The sequence below is a fragment of the Monodelphis domestica genome, chromosome 2 (genome assembly GCF_027887165.1).
Source record: "Monodelphis domestica isolate mMonDom1 chromosome 2, mMonDom1.pri, whole genome shotgun sequence".
In the NCBI taxonomy this organism is placed as follows: domain Eukaryota; kingdom Metazoa; phylum Chordata; class Mammalia; order Didelphimorphia; family Didelphidae; genus Monodelphis; species Monodelphis domestica.
In genome coordinates, this window is record NC_077228.1 from 18,028,660 (window position 1) to 18,047,737 (window position 19,078).

A 19,078-nucleotide genomic window follows, 5' to 3' on the forward strand; every position below is an offset into this window, starting at 1 on the left:
TGCGGTAAGAGAGTCAGAGATGGGAGGCCAGCCGAGGCCCAGCACGGCCTTCCTCGCCAGTGGAGCCCAGACAGGGCCCGGGTGGCCGGTGGCCACGGTGAGGGGCCGGAGGCTCCGAATACAGGACGCTTCTGCCTCAGAAAGAAAGCCTTCCTGCGTCTGCTGGGTTCTGTTTCGCCTGGGGCAGATGCCCTAAGACGGCGGCGGAGAGTCAAAGCCTCTCTGGAGCTGAGGCGGCTTTCACCCCCTCGGCTCCCCGGCTCGGGCCTCCTCCACGGAGCCCGCCTCCCCCTTGTCCCCCTCTGCCGAGCTGTGGTTCAAACGGGCCCATGGCAAACACACACGCCAGCCCTTCTGACGGCCCCTTGCTGCGGGTACAGCCTGCCAGGGGCACCCTTGGGCCTGTCCTGCCCCGAGCCAGAGCCTGGCCACAGTCCAGGGAAACCTCAGGGATTGTGGACAGCCTAAGGAGTGTGTGGATCAGTCCTTGCCAGGGATCACCCCCTCAAAGAGTAACAAGGGGGCAGCTGGGAGCACAGGGGAGAGAGCCAGGCCTGGAGAGGGGAGGTCCGGGGTTCAAATGTGGCCTCAGACCCTGGCCAGCCCTGACCGCTAGGATTCTTGTCCGCGTCTCTCACAAATGGAACCCTCCCAAAGTGCCGCCACAGCTCAGGCACTCTCTACTGCCTGAGGCGAGATAGAAGCGGGCATGGCCTGGCAGCCTGCAGCAGGGATGGGCGCCCAGAAAGATGCCCAAGGCCTGGGGAGCGAGGATGGAAGGCGCCTCACCCCCCCGCCCAGCCCCACCTGAGAACGTCGATCTCGTCCTTCAGGGCTCTCGTCTCCTCGGCCAGACTCGTCAGCTCATCATTGCGGTGCTGAAACTCAAGGAGCTGCTTCTCAAGCTCCTCACAGTGAAGCCGGTAGTCATCTTTGGCCGCCTCCAGCCTTTCACAAAGAAAACAAGGTCAGGTCTGCACCGCTCTCCCGGGGCACGCGAGCACGCGGGCTGAGGAGCCAAGGCCCCAAGCCCGCCCGAGCCAGTCTCTGGGAAGAGAAGAACCAGGGCACACGGAGAGCCCGCGGCCTCGTGGGAGAAGACCGCGGACGGGGCGGCGGGAGCCCTCGCCTAGGACCCCAGACAAATGTCTCTGCCCCTCTCAGCCTCGATTCTGCCGGATGACCAGGCTAAGTGCTGTGGTCAAGACCCTTCTGGTCTCTCCAAAGGCCTGCCAGCCCCTGGGCCTGGGGGGACCTTCTGCATGGAAGCCTCCCTGGAGGAGGCCTCACTGACTCCACAATCCCCACCCAAGGACTTGAGGCACAACAGAGGCACCAAGCAGAAAACTCGGAGGGTTACCAGGCCCAGCCAAGCCCTCCCAACCTCACTCCCTGGGCCAAGAGAGCAGCGTCCAGCCTGGGACAGCCACCATCCCACTAGTAAGAGTTTGGTTTGTCTGGCTGAATTTAGTGGAAATGCAAACCCATGCACACTTACAGTTACATTTATTTCTAGATTTCATAGAAATAAAACAAGAGGCGGCAAAGGGGCCCAGTGGGCAGAGCGCCAGGCCTGGAGGGTAAACCCGAGTTCAAATCTGGTCTCAAGTGCTCAGGAGCTGGGTGGCCCTGGGCAAGTTATTTAGGCTGTTTGCCTTGGCTTCCTCAAGCATGGGAACAACAAGGGCAGCCCTCTCCTCGGGGAGCTGTGAGGATCGAAGGAGATACGAGCAAAGTGCCTGGCGCAGAGCCTGGCACCCAGGAGGCGTCCCACAAGTCGCGGCACTGAAGGACAAGTGATCCAGGAGGGGGAAGGGGAACTACAAAAAGAAACCACGGCCCTCGGCCTCCCCACATCTTAGACTCCCTGAGGCCTGGCTGAGACTCACGGCGGCCACCTCTGAAGTTCGCCCGCACGACCAAGAGGGCGACTCCTGCCCTTCTGCGGGCACAAAGTCCCCCCGTGGGCCCACATCTACACGTACAGCCCTTGGGCCTGTGAGGGGGCGCCCCGGGCCTGCTGGCCGTGAGCCTCGGACAATCCCGCTCCAAGAGGGCCGCGAGCACGTGACCGGTGACGCGGCGGGCCGGCGCCCTCTGAGCCCCGAGACAAGAGGCCTCGCGAGGAGGAATGACTTGGTACCTAAAGTTTTCTTCTTGTAACTGCTCTACTTGTAACTGTGCATGAAAATACTTTTTCGCCACCACGGTGTTGGGATCTTCCAGAGAACCGTCCAACTGGTCGAGTTTTTCATTCATCATCTCATTCTCAGACACCAACGTGTTCTTCTCATCTTGAAGGGCCGTCACCTGGGGAGCAAAGGCGCGGCAGTGACACCCTGACGTGACAGCCGCCTCCCCCCCACCCCAGCTTCTTCCCAGGGCTCCCTCGTGAAGGCTCCGCATGGAAAAAGAAAACCTCTCCACTGTCTGCCCCCCCAGGACAGGGCCTCACTGCTAAGAGGCTGCTTTACCAGGAGGATCCCCATTTACAAATGAGAAAACGGAGGCAGCCACTGGTTAAGTGACTGGCCCAGGGCCACCCAACAGCTAGGAAGTGTCTGAGGCCTTAACTAAGCTCCGCTCGCCCTGCTCCAGGCCCCACACGTCAGCCTATGAGTGAGGGCGGCTGACGGATGGAGGCGATGGGGCCCTCCCCCACTCCCTCACCTGCATGTCCAGCTCTTGGCATCGCTGCTTCAGCTCCTCTTTCTCAGCTAGTGCGTCCTGGAGTTCTTCCAAGGCTCTTTTAAGCTACAATAAGGAGGAGGAGATTAAACTGGAAAGTGCATTTTACGTGCTGTGTGCACACGCGTGGCCCTCTCCGTGCGCGCACCCGCACACAAAGCTCCATGACTCCCTACACGCAGAGGCGGTTCGGCCCCACCGGAGACTGTCATCATTTACGCAGCCTCTACCGGAGCCCTCCGGCATGCGGCCCACAAGGGCAGGCCCGGGGCCACTGACCACCACTGTAAGGACTCGGGGACGTCGACTGTCCGCTTTTGTGCGGAGCCCCCAAAGCCCGCCCACCTGGAGATCACTCGGGACCCAACAGGGAGCCCCTGAGGGTCCCTCAGACGGGCCAACAAGGATGGGGCAGACGACGGGCCGTGGGGCGGGGGTGCCCGAGGCCCAAGGAGGCAGCCTGAGGGGATGGCCGCTCCCTGTGGCTGCCGGACCACAGACTATCTGGGAACAAGGCCAGGGGCACCAGAACCACGAGAGGAGGGCCCAAGCGCCCGCGCTCTGGCAAAGGCCGCCCTGGTCTGTAGGGGAGAATCCCTGGAGCCCGGTGCACTAACCACTATCCAAGGGGAGAAGATTTGGCCCATGGTCCCAGCGAGTCAGGGGCAAAGGACAAGGAAGCTGTCTGGGCAGGCCGAGTCGCGCTCTGTTCCCCACCTCCCTGACCCCTCAGGCCCTCGCACGGCATGGAGACTCGCCACCTAGGAATAGCCAAATCTTTTCTACTTCTCTCATCACTTGTTACCAGGCACTGAAAAGAAGGCACAACGATTTCTACGAGAGGCTTCATCTCGGCCAGAGGCTCCTTAGACATCTGATGTCAGAACCTTTTACCTGCCGCTTCACAATCATCTCCCGGGCGACGGGCCGCCCGTGACATCGCCTGCACCTTGTTCTCTCCAAACGGGCCAGGCCAGGGGAAGGGGGGCATCAGCGGGCGCCTCGCCGTACCTGGTACTCGAGCTCTCCAGCAGCGTCGGTGGGAGCGCAGCTCACGATCTCTTTACTCATTAACTGCAAAGAGAAGCGGCCAAATGAGCCACCTGCACTGGGGAAGAGAAGCGGCACCTGGCCCTGGGCAGATGGGCCCAGCGGCCTGGACCCGCTCCCACTGGGCACTGGAGCCCCCCTGCGCCGCACAGAGCTGCAGGAAGCGTCGACCCTCCATCTCAGGAGTTGGACCTGAGTTGGACCCAACAGAGAATGAACCGCAAGACCACAGGAGGCCAAGCAGGAGGAAGGGCTCCGGCCCGGGGCAAGGCACTAAGGAGGCACCATGGGGAAGGTGGTGTGGCCAAGACCTAAGGCCTAAGGGAAAAGCAGGGATTTCTGAGGAACCTGGGGATGGGCAGGCACCCCAGGCACCGGGAAGGGGACAACGAAGGCCTGGGGGGAGAGGAGGAGAGAAGCCCATTTCCCTGGGCCTCAGAGGGCAGAGGGCAGAGGGCCCCAGGAGCCTGGGGAAGAGCCTGAAAAGCCGCTGGCGCCCACCATGCGGGGAATCTCCTTTCCTGACCCCTTTCAAGTCCCTCTGGAGGCACTGCAGGGAGCAGCTCCCTTGGCGCCTGCCCTTTGCCTCCCGTGTCCCCAATCGAAGAGTCTCCTGCTTCTGGCCCCCAGAAGTACAGCCCCCCATTCTCGTCATCCTCCTGAGGCCCCAGGCGCCCTCCTTCCCTTTCAGGCCCCAGCTCACCTCCTGAATAGCAGTCATCACGACGTGCTGAACCGACTCTTCAAGGGTCATGATGTTCTGGATGTGCTCTAGGGGACAGAGCAGACGAGAGCACTGAGGACGGAGCCACAGAGCGAGCCGCTGCCAGGGTAGATGTGCGGCCTCTGAGTCTGGGGGGACCCAGCCCGCTCACACCCAAGCCAGCAACCTCAATGCAAAGTAGGTGTACAAGGTGGCAGACATGGCACCCCCTGAGGCCCGCCACAGAGGGAACAAAGGGCTCCACAGGAGGCAACCCTCCAAGGTCCGGCCTCTGGAGGCCCATGAGCCTGCAGGGAGGTCAAAGCAGGGCTTCCAGAAAGCAGCTCCCACCCTCCCTCAGGTGGCGGGAGTGGGGTCGAAGTCACGAAAAGACAGGGTTCACTGTCCACAGGGCTCTAAGGGAGATCAGGAGGAAGATGGGCGTCAGAGGAAGGCCAGGAAGGAGACAAGCCAGAAGGGGAAGGACGGAAGGGAGACAAGCCAGAAAGGGAAGGCCAGGAGGGATGTGGGTGGCAGAGGAAGGCCAGGAGGGAGATGGGTGGCAGAGGAAGGCCAGGAGGGAGATGGGTGGCAGAGGAAGGCCAGGAGGGAAAGGCCTCTCAGAGCACTCTATTCAGGGGCCGTTCGGACGCCAGGGCACTCTGCTGGGGGTACAGGGAAGGGCACCTATTTGGGACAGGGAACAAGGGTCATTCTGGTGATCCCAGGGCTGGGAGCAAATGAGGGCCTGAAGGGAAGGGACCAGGTGGGGGTGGCACATGAGGGAGCCAGAGGAGAGGCCACCCCAACATTCACCCACCGCAGGGAAGATGAGGGAAGGCTCCCAACCAACATAGGACTTTAATCCACAGAGAATGAACAAGTAGCAGCCATAGCTGAGCAACTTGGAGAGAGAAAGATCTAGAGGGAGAGAAGCTCTGCTCTGGCCATTAAGCTGGACAAGTCAGTGGAACAGTCCATGGTCCGGCCCTGAGTGACCTTGGTCAGATGGGTCTAGAGTGGGGGGCAGGAGGGAGGGCTGGAATTCATGTGAGAAGAACGTGAATGAGGAAGAGCTGACAAGGCCTGAGATGAAGAGGGAGGCAGCATGTGGAGTCACAGGAGCTAAGGTAAGCAAGAGTGTCACCACAGAGAAGCATCGAGGCCTTCAAAAGGGGACAGGATCCTGGCTGCTATACTCCTGCTTGACCCAAAGCCCCCAGGATGCTTTGGACGATGTTCCCTCATCTCAGCCTCATGTGCTGTGTTCCCTGAGCCCAATGTGAGACTCGGGAGAGGAACCTCCGGGCTCCTCGGTTCATTTCTACTGAATCCACTACAGGAAGGATTCCTTGAAGAGAGAAGGCCAAAGGGAGGCTCGTGGGCCACAGACATTGGTTCTCAAGCCTGCAATTCTGGGGAGAACCAGAGCTGATGTCCTTCCTGTGACCAAGACTAGCAAAGGGTGTCCGGGGCCTCAGAAGCTCATCCCCAAGATGTGGGGGCTTGTACCCACATACGACAATGCCTCAGCCACTGGCACTGGCTCAAGGACAGCCATGCACAAAGGATGTGAGCAAATTTAAAAGAAATTCCTGTTCCCCGATGCTGTTCCTTTTCAGAAGGAGCTGCCCAAGGAAATCCTGCTAGGCACAGGTCAGAGGAGAAGGAGGGTCTCCTGACTCTCAAGACAGCCAAGCAGAGACTAAACAAAGCCTTAAAACAGCTTAGCATTAGAGCTCCATATCCACAGACAACACAGTGTTGTCTGCAGTGTTGCCGCTGTCACATACCTTGTTTCTTCTCACAGTTGACCGCACAGCCTAAAATAAGCTGCAGTAACCTGCCGAGCTCTGTAGGGTCCGAGTGTTCTGTTATTTGACTTAAATCAGGTATTAGTTCTTCAGATATCTGTTGACCTAAAAACTGCAAAATCAAAGAGCATGGAGTCAGGCTTCTAATGTGATATGAGGCGCAACATTTTCAATATTATTTCAAAAGTATATATTTGATTCTTGGATGGAAAATATTAAGAAATTATAATCTGGAAGCACGAATGTGCTAAAGAAGATTTCAAAATGTTGATACAACCAAAAATTATTAATAAGAATAGGTTAGAAAAGTTAAAAAAACACCCTAAACACCCTGACCCCCAAGGAAATCTACACAGCAGGGACACAAAACATCCCTCTGTGTTGCTCTTGGAAGCCAAAAATATCCTAGTCAATGTAAGGTAGATGAAGCAGTCCTACTGAGAGTCTCCTATGTAAAAAAGTACACATCAGGAAGGCCTATATCCACAATTTCTTGGTGCAAGAATAATACCTGTAGAATAATGGCAGAGGATCTTCCAGGCCCCATTTGGAAATGCATTAGAGTTCCTCTTTCATTTTTCAGATTAATATGAAAGCCTTCTGGGAAACAGGGTAACTAGATAAAATTCAGAGACAGTTTGGAAAGAATCCTCCAAAATGCCCCTTATTTGGACTCGCCGCTTCCTGTCCCAAAGAATCCTAGAAGAAAACTGCTTCCCAGAAGAAACTCTGAAAGCAGGCTAAGACTTGTGCAAGCCCATAGTCATTCAGCATACATGTCTGTCAGTGCCCACACAGAGTGCAGAGTTCCGGGCTGAGCACTGAGAGATTCAACGGGCTGAGAAGATGGAGCCCCTGCCTGGGAGAGGCCTCTGGTCGAATGCAGCTGCCAGGGATGAGGCCCTTCTATGCTGAGTGCTTTCTGGAAGCTGCCTCCTTCCATTTCTGAGCCTCCAGACACTGGCTACTGTCACATGACATACATTCCCTAGCAGTACACAATAGTGGTCAGTGATATGTCCCACAATTTCTAAAAATGCAGTCCATTGGCAAAGAAAAAAAATGAAGCCAAGTAACTGCAGTATCCACCTGGTGATTTATTTTTCTTTTAAAAGCACTTTTATAAACAGCAGGCTGTTAAAAACACAGCAATGTGCATCTTACTACTTCAATGACGACTAGATTTGAAAGGAAATCAGAATTAAGGGTAAAACAAGTCACCTGTTGTTCATACCTCATGATAATACCTTGTAATTCCTTGAAGGACTTTCTTCAGATTACTAGCCTGAAATGCAGAGAGAGATGTCAAAGATAAAGGGAGGAATCTCGTCCCTGCCTGTCTTACACTAAGGGAACGTCAGAGCTCTTCTCCTAAAGCAGAGCTCCAGCAGGCCAGCTCTACAAATGCACCAAGGAGCACCTAGTGGAGAAGCCTCCCTGGGCCAGGTACTGTCCTGGGTGCTGGAAACAGCCACACAAGAGCTTCTGCCCTAGAGGGCTTCACCCTTCATCAGGGGTCTGAGAGGCGGGTCGGAGCTAAAGCTGGGATTTCATAGCGATGGGAGTGCCTGGATGAAGAGCAGGCAATGCACTGTCCGGAGCCCAGAGCGTGGAAGGACTAGAGGACACAAGCACAAGCCCTTTCCTGCAGGAGGCCCCTGGAGAAGGTGACCCCGAGCTGGGCTCAAAGGCAGCTGGGGAGGGAGAGCCTCCAGCCCAGGGGCCAAACTCAAGGGAAAATGGAGCCGCTCGATGGCCTGAAGGGTCCCTGAAGTCCCACGTTCATTTAGGAGACCTGTGCCACCATCAGTTATGTCCCCTGATATCTGCATTTTTTAAAGTATTCCTCAAGTGCATTTTAATCTGGCTTAGGGCTCTGTGCCCGAGAGCTGCAGGTCAAGACACCTCCGTCCTAGGCTCTCCCAAGAACCTTTTGGTCCAGCCCTCTCCCAGCCCAGTTTCTCATAACCCCCACCTGCTACAAGAAGCCTTTCCTGATGCCCCTAATGCTAGTGCCCAGAGACAGCCGGGGGCACTACAGAGCACAGGCCCCAGGGCTAGAAGGACCTGAGTTCAAAACTAACCTGACCGGCCAGCGGTGGAACCTTGAACAACTAACTCAGTGAACCTTGGTCTTACTGTTTCCACATCTGTAAAAAGGAGATAACAGCAACACTAACCTCCCAGGGTTATTATGAGGAGCGAATGGGCTGTCTGTCAAGCGCTTAGCCCAGAGCCTAGCACACAGTAAGCATCAGTATTATTATTCTCATTTATTATCTCCAATTGTCCCTATATACAGCAGGAAAAAAAGAAAGAAGAAACCTTGCCTTCCATCTTAGAATCAATACTATGTGTTGGTTCCAGGACAGAAGAGCATTAAGGGCTAGGCAGTGTGAGTTAAGTGACTTGCCCAAGGTGACACAGTCAGAAAGTGTCGAGATCACACTTGAACCCAGGACCTCCTGGCTCCAGGCCTGGCTCTCCATCCACTGTGCCATCTCGCCACCCTCTCCTCTGTGCACATCTTGTTTGCATAGATCGTTTTCATGTTGCTTCCTGTTAGACCACGAGCTCCTTGAGAACAGGGTCTCTGCACCTCCAGGAGAGGAACAGCAAGAAGGCCAGGATGGCTGGCCGGCTGCCTGCATGGAAGGCTGAGGGTAAGTAAGGAAAGGGCGCTCCCAGAGGGGATGAGGCCCAAAGGACAGGCGTGAGCTAGAAAGAGGCACTCTGCATCCCCCGCACAGCAGAGAGGGCCGAGGGAGCACTGCTCTGGCAGGGATCTGTCAGTGTCTCCACTGCCCCGGCTGCCCTCTCCCCTACAAACAGCTTCTCATGCTTCCCCGAACCGGGCCAGGCTTAGATGTCTCTTCCCTCGGCCTGGCTGCTCCGGGCAGCTGCCCCTTTAAGGAGGAGTCCCCCCTTCTCACTGCCAGACTCCTGGCACAGTGCACAGGGCACTTTCCTTCTCCGTCCTCCTGACCGCTCTTCGGAAGGCCGTGAGAGGACCTCGAGCGCTAGGGGCCAGCTCTCTCTCCTCGGACCCTTCCTGGAGCACTGGCACTGGACGCCCCCACCTGGGCCACCCCTCCTTCCCTCGGTTCTAGGGGAAGGCTCGCTCCCATTTTCTTGGCTAACAATAATAATAGTGATGGCATTGCCCAGCACCTACTCTGTCGGTAGAACACGTTTTCTCCCTTGTGACAATGAAAGGCCGCTCTTATGAGAACCGTGCTGTTAAAAAAAATCTTTGTACTTCCCAGACTGGCACAGTGCCTGGGTAGACACTTCACCAACACTTGTGGACCACCTGGCTGGGCCAATCCCCTCTGTGGTTAAGACTCTTCCCTTCCCCAGCTGACCTCTGCCTCCCTGGGCCTCCAGGATGGAAGGTGATGTGGGTTCTGCCTCCTCCTGCCCTCCAGGCTTATTTCAGGCCAACCTTCCTCCTCCCCCTCCCTCTGATCTCCAGCTCTCAGGCGTATCCCCAGATTCTCGACTCTTAGCCCAACTGGGGTTGGGGCCTCTGTTCACCTCCAGAATGCCTCAGCTGTATCTGTGTCCCAGGGGATACTCTCCCAGGTGAGCTCCCCAAGGCAAGGATGCAGAGGACGAGCCCAGGAAACCAGGAAACGGTGGTTCCCTCAACAGCACTCTGTCCTCTTAAGTACTTTCCCTACAATAAACCTAGGGGTCAAAGTGTAGGCACCACCATCCCCATTCCACAGATAAGGAAAGGAGGCTGAGAGAGCCATGTGACTGAAGCAGGTGCAAAGTACCCGATTCACTGGACTCAGCACCCCCACGCACAACAGATCTGTACAGCAGGCTGGGAAGATGATATTAAAAGGGGAAAGCCAGACAGTGAAAAGTCATAGCCCAGAAACCAGGAGGCGGCCTCCCTCCTCCATCCAGAGCCACCTCTGAGAAAGGGGACGACGGCTCGTCAAGGAAGCACCAGTTTTCCCTTGAAGCTCCCAGACAGCATCCTAGTATTGACTTTCATTTTTTACCCAGTAAAGCTGGAGTCTGGCCTCCTACAACTGCACTACTCTTTGCACCTTCTCTTCCCCCCACCCACTGCTGATCGCTCAGCCACTAAAAATCAGTGTGAAATTTCATTTTATTAGTTCATTAACACATAAAGGCTCATAAGACACAGAGTTTATGTGAAAAGCCTTTTATAAGGCAGATACCAAGCTTGGATGTTTGCTGACAAAATTAAACTCTGTCTTCACAAAACAGAAGACATTTATATAGAGCAAACATACAACCCTGGTGTTAGAAAAACTTTAGTCAAAATGTATCTTTCCCTCATTTTCAAATGAAGACTAGGAAAAAAAATCTAACATCTTCCTTTCAAAAGGGGAAAATGAGAAATGAATATGAACTTAGATTTTGTCATTTTCAAGGGAGAAATGCCCACTAGGTGGGTTCTCAGTATTTTCCTGCTAAAAACTATTTTTGCTTTGTTTTTCAAATAGTAAATATGATTAAGAATGAAATAAACTGGTACATCTGATTCCAGACCTTGATCATACTACTTAACTGAGAAGAGTTTAAATTAAAATTAGCTATAAATACATGAGATGATAAATTTTACTTTTCAGTAAATTCAATTTTTTTTAAGAGCACATAGTAATTTATTTAAACCCTTACCTTCCAGTTTGGAATCATTACTAAATATTGGTTCCAAAGCAGAAAAGCAGTAAGGGCTAGGCAAATGGAGTTAAGTGATTTGCCCAGGTTCACACAGCTAGGAAGTGTCTAAAGCCAAATTTGAACCCAGGACCTCCTGTCTCTGGGCCTCAGCTGCCCTTACATAGTAATTTTTTAGGAAATTAAATTCAGACCAAGTTTTATAAACCTATGAGAATATAAGATCACAAACCTAGGGCAAAAAAGGAACTGAGAAGTCATCTAGTAAAATCCCCTAACTTTACAGATGAAGTTTAACCAAAAGCCTAGGAAGATTAGGTGAGTTTCCAGAGGTCACCAAGTAGTAGTACTCTATAGAGGCGGGATCTAAACCCATATCTTCTGGCTTCAGAGCTAGTACTCTTTCCATTGCACCCAAGCTGTCTTTGAACTTCAGGAAACTAGTCAGCATGGATACCTTTATTCTCCAATTGTCACCAACATCTTCTTTGATTCGGCTTAACCAAGAATCATCAAACCAAGCAACATCTCTGAAATAAAACACACAGAAACCACCATTAAATCATTTGAATGAAGTGGGAGTGAGTGAAGAATGTCCAACTACTTCACAACTGTTTTAATATTCAAAGCAAACATTTATTCTCCGCTGAATGCCCTCGAGGATCCTCTCTAAGTTACTTCTTGTGTAAATCTTTGAAGATAATTAATATCTTACATAAATAAAATGTGAAAAGACAAGTTCATTTTAAATGATCAGATTGTAACTGTATGAATGCTGGGGTGAGTTCAGCTCCTGCTATATCACATGGAAGTCTGAAAGGGCACCATTGGACTCTGTCTATAATAAATAAAACTTCTGTGCATTTATTCATCCAACAAATATTTATTGACCAATTAGTATGGGAGAGTCTATCTGTTAGGTGCCACGAAGGCTTATCAGAATTAATGAGGCTCCTTCCCTGTCTGCCTCATGGACTTTCTCACTTAAGAGAGAGACTAGCCCAGATACAAATGTTAATGATGTGCCAAGAGGATGGAGCAAACCAGGGTGGGAAGCTCCCTTCCAACCAAGCTGGTCAGGGAAAGTCCCCTAGAGGAAATCATTCAGCAGCAACCGTGCCTTTTGCAGAGATTTGCGCTCCATCAGGCCTCTGATTCCAAAGAACAGTAAATTTTCTTAATCCTTTCCTAAAATCCAGCCATTAGAGTCATGATGTGTGTAAGGAAGGCAGTTAAAACTTTTTGACAAAAGGAGCCAATTAATAACCAGTTTAACAGAACTAACCAGATCAACCTGATTAACTGCAAGCCAATGTGATTGACGACATTTGGTGCCACAGTCACTCTGATCAGTCAGGGTAAGTACAGAGGCTAATGCTAAATAGCAAGGGTGGGGGGGGAGCCTGTGGTGTGTATAACTTTAAGAGAGTTAATGACAAAGCTGTAACTACCTTTACAAAGTCTAGAGTCAACTTCCTATTAATCCTTCCATGGTACTTTGCTTCCTTCCTCCCATGATTGCCTTTTCTCTTCCAATCTCAAATCAAACTGAGAAATAAAAAGTAGCTTCTCCAGTCATCAAAATCTCCTTATCAGTCACTAGTTATACAAGTGAAATTATTTTACAAGAACACAAAAGGGATGAACACTAAAAATTGCACAGGTGTCTGAAATAGACAAAAACAAATAACAATTCTGAACTTAAAACTAAAACTTGAAACTTTTTGGTTCTTTTCTTTGGGTTTACAACTATCAAAATCACAATTCCCAGTGTTGTACAAGAACAATAAAAAACTTTTTATTAAATAAGTTTATAGAACTAAGATTATTCTAGAATAATAAGATTCCTAGAAAAAAATGGAAATTTAATCAAATAACTTTTAATAATTTTAAAAAATTATATTTGAATGCTAGGAGAAATATACTTGTAAATTTTGTCCTCCCCTTCCTTCTCCAAAACAAAAAGGCCTTATAACCATTATTTTACTACCATTTATTTCAATTTATCAGATATTTTCCATTAGAATAAAAATTGACTTTCACATAGAAATCATTTACTCTAGCTTCCTATAGACATCATCCTACACATTCTTACCTAATTTCAAATTTCTCTCAGTTTACAGATTTAAGGCCCCTTCTATTTAGCCTCCATCAGAAACTTCTAAAACAGAAGTCCCTCACTTTACAAATATTAATGTTTTTGAAAACTGCCATTCTAGAATCATGAAATTGAATTATTTTGGCATGCCACTTTGAGCACAGGCGTGTATTAACCTATATCTCTCTCTCTCTACCCTGTACCACTCTTCATCTCTGCTCTCTCTCTCCCATCTCACTCTCCATCTCCCTCTCCCTCTCTCTCTGTCTCTCTCTGTCTCTCTCTCTCTCCTCTCCTCTCCTCTTTCTCTCTCAAATGTATGAAGCAGCCAGTCAAGAAATATTTATGAAACACCTATTATATTCCAAGCTCTGTGCTGGGTGCAGGGGATACAAGTACAAAAACAAAGACAGTTTCCCCTCTCCAAGAGTTTACACTCTAGTGATGTCCATGTCCAAAAAAGGACAGCAGGCTGGGAATAGTCCCTAATATCCTGGATGGTGGGTCATTCGGTTACAGCTGAAAACTGCAAACACCGAGAACCACCAGGCTCTTTAGAAAACTCCTTTGCCAGCCAGGAAGAGTTTCCTAGAAATAGATCACAGTTCCTATTTCATCCATTTTCTTTCATTCAATTCTAATCTCAAAGGATTTTTCAGACTTGCTCTGCTCTGCTATTTCCCTACATCTAAATGTCTGATTTGTCCAAAATACAAGCAGTCCAACTGGGCTCAAATCCTGGAGCTTCATTTCCTCAATGCAGAATAGGAAGAATGAAGGTCGGGGAGGAGATGATCTTAAAGATCCCTTTTAATTTAAACCCTTAGATCCTCTAAGCCTATGAAAAGTCATCTCAATTTATGTTTTCTGGAAGTTCAAGTAGTACTTAAAATATTTATAAAAATGCATGTGCCCTGGAATCTTTAGCTTTTTACCCTTCTCTGCCTATTTTCCTCCTCTAGCTGACTTAAGGAACACACAAAGACAAATTAAATAACAGGAACATCAAATTTTAAGAACTTGCAAAGGCCAATAATATTGCCAAATATTGTCTCTCTGTCTTTCCTCAATAACCTTGAGGCTGACTGTAAGACTGGCAGAGCAATATGCCACTGACCTTTGCTGGTAAAAGGTAAAGTTTCAGTGAAAACTAGATGAGCATTATTGTTTTCTTGTGAAACCCCACAACTGTGGTAGGAGCCCAAAGCTTTGTCCTGACCCCCCTTCTCACAAGATGACCTCATCACCCCTTGTGCTCTATCTATGCATCTTCCTACCTACCTGTCTGTCCTGCCCACGATCTATATCTCCAGCCCATTTTCTCTCCTGAGCTTTAGGCTCTGTATCACCAACAACCTATTCAACAATTAAAATTGGATATCATCTATGTTCAAATTCGACATGCCCAAAGGAAGAATTATTGTCCTTCCTCCCCAGACTGGCCTCTCTCTCTAACTTCTCTCAAGCTAAGAGGCATCCTTCATCCTTCCAATTTGGGAGCTATCCTGACTCCTTATTGTCCCCAGAACACCCAGCTGACTGTCCATGCAGCACCACTCACCTAAGACCCTCCTCACCAGTCCCTAACTCCTACATCAGCTTCTCAGATGAGTCTCCAAGGACCTGCAGCACAGACCTCGCCTGTCACGCCGGCTCTCAGAGCTCCTCGATGCCTTTCCAGGTTTCTCCTGCATTGGCTTCCCCATCTTTGGTGGCCCAAACCTCGCTCTGGGTCTGGAATAGGCTCTCTCCTCCCCTCTGCCCCCTCTGCTCCTGGGCAAGCTCCTGAAAGCGGCCTCAGCAGTCAGCACCTTGCTGCCTCACCCCTGAAAACTAGCCTGTACCCATCTGGCATGTCATGCACATCCGTGTGTGCTCTGCAGAGAAAAGGGGCATCTGTGGCAGCCTATGCCCAGGGCCTGGCCCCAAACCCAACACCCAGGAAGAGTCAATTCAGCTAAATGATCCCATTGGCTATTTACTGCAAAGCTTAGACTTCTGAAGAGTCCCTAAGGCAAAATACAGGCACTTCTAGAGGGGACTTGGAGCATTCTCCCACCCCTCTATGTGGTTTCATTTCAGCATCTCTCTCCTGGGCACTCTCCCTGAGCCTCCAGGCTAATCCCCCGACCTCAGCACCTTATCTAGGCTGTGTCCTGTCCCTCACATCGACTCTCCCTTTAAAGTACAACTCAACTCCCATCTCCTCCCCCAGGTCCCCAGGCCTATAAAATGACTTGCACCATAGTTTAGGCTCACTCATCTGAACAGATTTCTGCAACAGAACCTAAGGACTCTGAAGAGGCAGGGGCTCCTTGGGTTGTGTGTTCGTCTTTGAATCCCTTGTCTCATTAGCGTGGCATGTGCCACACAGGAGATATTTAATACTGGTTGAAATGAAGTGAATTTTAAAGGTCCTTAAGAAAAAAGACTAAAAACCTATTAGAATCGTGATGTGCTCAGAGAAGGTAAGTGGGTAGTGAAGACACACATGAATTAATGCTTGATTATCAGGTACTTTGAATGACAATTACTACTTACATCTGATGAAGAACTTGTGCCATAGCAACACCATTTGTTAACTGCTGGACATTTTTACAAGGGGCAGCAGTATTGAATGTCTGCAACTAAACAACAAAAAGCAAAATGAGAAGACGTTTTCCTTTTGTAGCCAGTACAGTATCAACTACAATCAATCTGACATTTAAAACCAAAGGGAGAGAGAAGAGAAAAGGGCAAATAAAAATACCTCATTACAAGGAGACCCCAACAAAATTCGATCATCAAATTTCCCTAGTCATAAAATATATTGAATTAAAATAATAATCTACATCACTTTTATGAAATCAATGAGATAGCAAAAATACTTTTAAATGGCATGTTTATGGCATGTTTCTTTTCTAGGCAAAAAAAAAGCGGCAAATCCCCAGGGTTAGGGAATTTGGATCTTTTTTAGAAAGGGCAGAATCTGAGAACACTCATATGCTCTTTTAAAGGGCCCATGTCCCTTGCTACTTTTGAAACTGTTCAATGGAAATATATCCTAAATAGCAAAGGTTTTTTTTTTTTAAGTAGGTCCCTCTCCTCTGTGTTTGTGACTTTAAAATTCCACTCACACATTATCACTTTATGACGTGCCCAAGGCTAGAAACTTCAGGTCTAAAACTGTTTGCAAAGTATGTCATTTAGTTCTGAAAATAAATAAGTAGTAAAGGCAGTCTGACAAGATTCTAGCTCTCCAACAGTTGGCCCAATGCCAGTGCTAGCCTTAGGCTAGTTAACCTGTAACAGGCCCCTTGTCAACTTTCCTCAGGGCATGAGAAATCAAACATACTCTGTTGTGGCTTCCATTTTGTATTCATTTTGACTTTATAATTGTTCCATTTCAGTGTGACACTCTTGTAGGTTGCTACACTGTTCTACATGTTTGCCTGGGAATGGATGATTTTACAGGTTTGACACAAAGAGAAACTAAATCTTATAATGAAATAATTATATTAAAAAGAGAAATTACTCCCCCTTTAAAAAACCCTCATATTAAAGACTACCAAAGAGATTTCAGTGTGACTACCTTTGGGTCTGGCAAGGCTTTCTCCCCAGAATTCCACAACTGAGCACACTTCTGCCCCCCATTCTCCTTCATCTCATCTCAATTCCCTCCTATCAAAATGAACAATGATATCTACTTTCAGGGCATCACTCTTCCACCTCCTCCAGTTGATCTTCTGGCTCAGGTTCAGATTCCTCAGCTTACCATTTTCCCCATACTAATATGAATCCTATATGCCATCTTAGCTCATTCAAATGGCTTATTTTTTGAGAACAGGCTGCCACTGTTAAAGTAGAATGAAGAACTAGTATTTATGTGCCTTTAAAGTTTGAAAGGTATTTTATAAATGTTATTCATTTCATAACTGTGAAACAGGTGCTATTTTCCTTTTACCAGTGAGGAAAGTGAGTCTGAGAGATTAGGTAACTTGCCCAGGGTCAACAAAGCAAGTTAAATGCCTGAGGTCGTACTTGAACTCAGTGCTGGGACTGGTAGGATAGCTATCTACTCCCACTACTTGGCTGCCCAGGCCTCCCCTTCTCTCTACAACTAAGGCTGAATCTGAAAATGAAGGTGCATACAAAACTGGAAAAGGTTTCTTCTCAATAAGCCCAAGACTTTGAACCCCCCCCCTTCAATGGAACAAAGCTGAAATGCTTTATTATTCTATGCTAAGTACCTCTATATACTATCCCATTAAGAGTATTTTTTGCTGAAATCTGTTGGAAAAAAACATTTTTGTCTGATATTATGTAAAGCATTATAAGCTAGTTCTTCTTCTCCTAATTAAGAATCTGCCTCAATGCCCATAATGCCCATATTGAGGTCAGTTTACCCTCCTGACAGTCATACAAAACAGGAATGCCTCTTGGCAGAACTTAATTTAGCTACAAAATAAATTAGATAAGAGTAAAATGTAATTTCATCTGGGTAAAATGAAAGCTTATATAACTAAGAGCAGTAGCTGAATTAAAAATTGGGGGAGGGGGGGTGACTTCTTACCAGACTTCATTGTACTTACTCCTTAACAAAGAGATTTAAGCGCAAAGCCTCTTTACTGTGTGACCCAAAAATAACAGAGCCTAACAGGGCTACAAAGGAGCTCTCCATTAATCCCAGTGACCAGGCCAAAGATAACCACATCCTGGGAACCAGGTTATTTGCTTTCCTCTAAGATAATAATGAAAGTAAAGGGTCAAGAGTGTGAAATGATTCTGCTAATCTGTTCCCTTGGCAAAAGTCAGCACCTGATCAACAACTGCACTCCCTGGCCCTGAAGGGCCTACTGGGTGTCCCTGACTCCAAGGAGGAGTCTATAGATGGACAATGGACTGACAGGTCCCAAGAGGATTCTGAGCTCTTTCCAACCAAAGAGAGATCTAGAGGAGGCTCTTCTGTCCGTGGTGCTGCCTGTTCTTCTCTGCTACAAGGATTCCCCTCTGAGATTTCCATTGTTCCCATAATGTGTATGTGTGTATATGCATACCTACCCATGTAAACACACACACACACACACACACACACACACACACACACACATTCTGATCTCTCTTCCAGGCTCTGATCTCCCTCCTTCCCTGGCTCCAGGGTATTGGAAAATGTCTTGCATCCACCATAACGGGCCCACTGTGATCTCAGTCTCCAACCAAGTATCTCCAGGCTCTTCTCCTTCCTGTTCACTCCACCTCCCCTGCCTTATTTCTAGTATGGATACTATCATTCCTCTCTTCACCTTCCCTCATCACCCACCTGGTGCCAAGCCCAAGTCTCACGGCTTCCTTTCCAATGCCAAATGCCACCACCATGACCTAGACCTTTGCCATTCCATTCCTAGGCTCAGCTGTTCCCCTCTTGGCCCCCTTCAAGAAATCCCCTATGATCAATGGCTGGGCAGATGCCAACCAGTTGGAAAGGATTGCTGCCACAATGGAGGACCGTTAAAAGCCAACAAATCTCAACAGGCCAGATGGCCAGGCCAAATCTAAGAAGTGGTTTAGTCAGGACAAATGTGAGTTACACTTCAGTTAAAAAGCATCATCTTCACAAAGACAAGATTGGGATGACAGGGAACTAGAAAACAGTTCATCTGAAAAAGAGGTGAAGCTTTTGATTTAGCTTCAGTAAGTTTCCAGTGTGGACACATCGAGCAGCCATTGAGCCTAGGCTGGGTTGAGGCCAGATCTAAAGCGGTACTGATCTGGTCAGACCATATCTAGAGTGCTGTGGGTTCAATTCCAGATGTGATTATGTAGGGAAGGGCACTGATAAAATGGAGATGAAGAGGACAAACAAGACTTCGAAGAGTCTGGAGCCCCGGTCTTATGATGATGGGTTGAAGAAAATAGGGATGTTTAGCTTGGTGACAAGAAGACTTAGGTAAATATTTCTCAGAGAGGGTCCCTTTTACCCCTGTAATTACTGCTATCAACCACAGACCAATGTTCTAGTCACAATAATTACCAACAACAACTCCTTTTCCCAGCATCAAATCCCATTCATCAAGTGGCCCTATC

At 49.1% G+C, this 19,078-nt stretch overlaps 1 protein-coding gene across 2 annotated transcripts in view; it reads right to left on the reverse strand.

Moving 5' to 3' along the window:
• Nucleotides 1-19,078, reverse strand: part of HOOK1 (hook microtubule tethering protein 1) — a 41,372-nt gene that overhangs the window by 19,308 nt on the left and 2,986 nt on the right. For both annotated transcript variants that reach the window (XM_016429881.2, XM_001381079.3), the window contains exons 2-10: nt 15,557-15,642; nt 11,375-11,447; nt 7,490-7,540; nt 6,235-6,367; nt 4,442-4,509; nt 3,700-3,762; nt 2,671-2,754; nt 2,144-2,310; nt 808-948 (exon numbers count right to left, since the gene is read on the reverse strand). In XM_016429881.2, coding sequence (XP_016285367.1) covers nt 808-948; nt 2,144-2,310; nt 2,671-2,754; nt 3,700-3,762; nt 4,442-4,509; nt 6,235-6,367; nt 7,490-7,540; nt 11,375-11,447; nt 15,557-15,579 — 803 coding nt within the window. In that variant the 5' untranslated portion in view covers nt 15,580-15,642. The remainder of the gene's footprint in view (nt 1-807; nt 949-2,143; nt 2,311-2,670; nt 2,755-3,699; nt 3,763-4,441; nt 4,510-6,234; nt 6,368-7,489; nt 7,541-11,374; nt 11,448-15,556; nt 15,643-19,078) is intronic.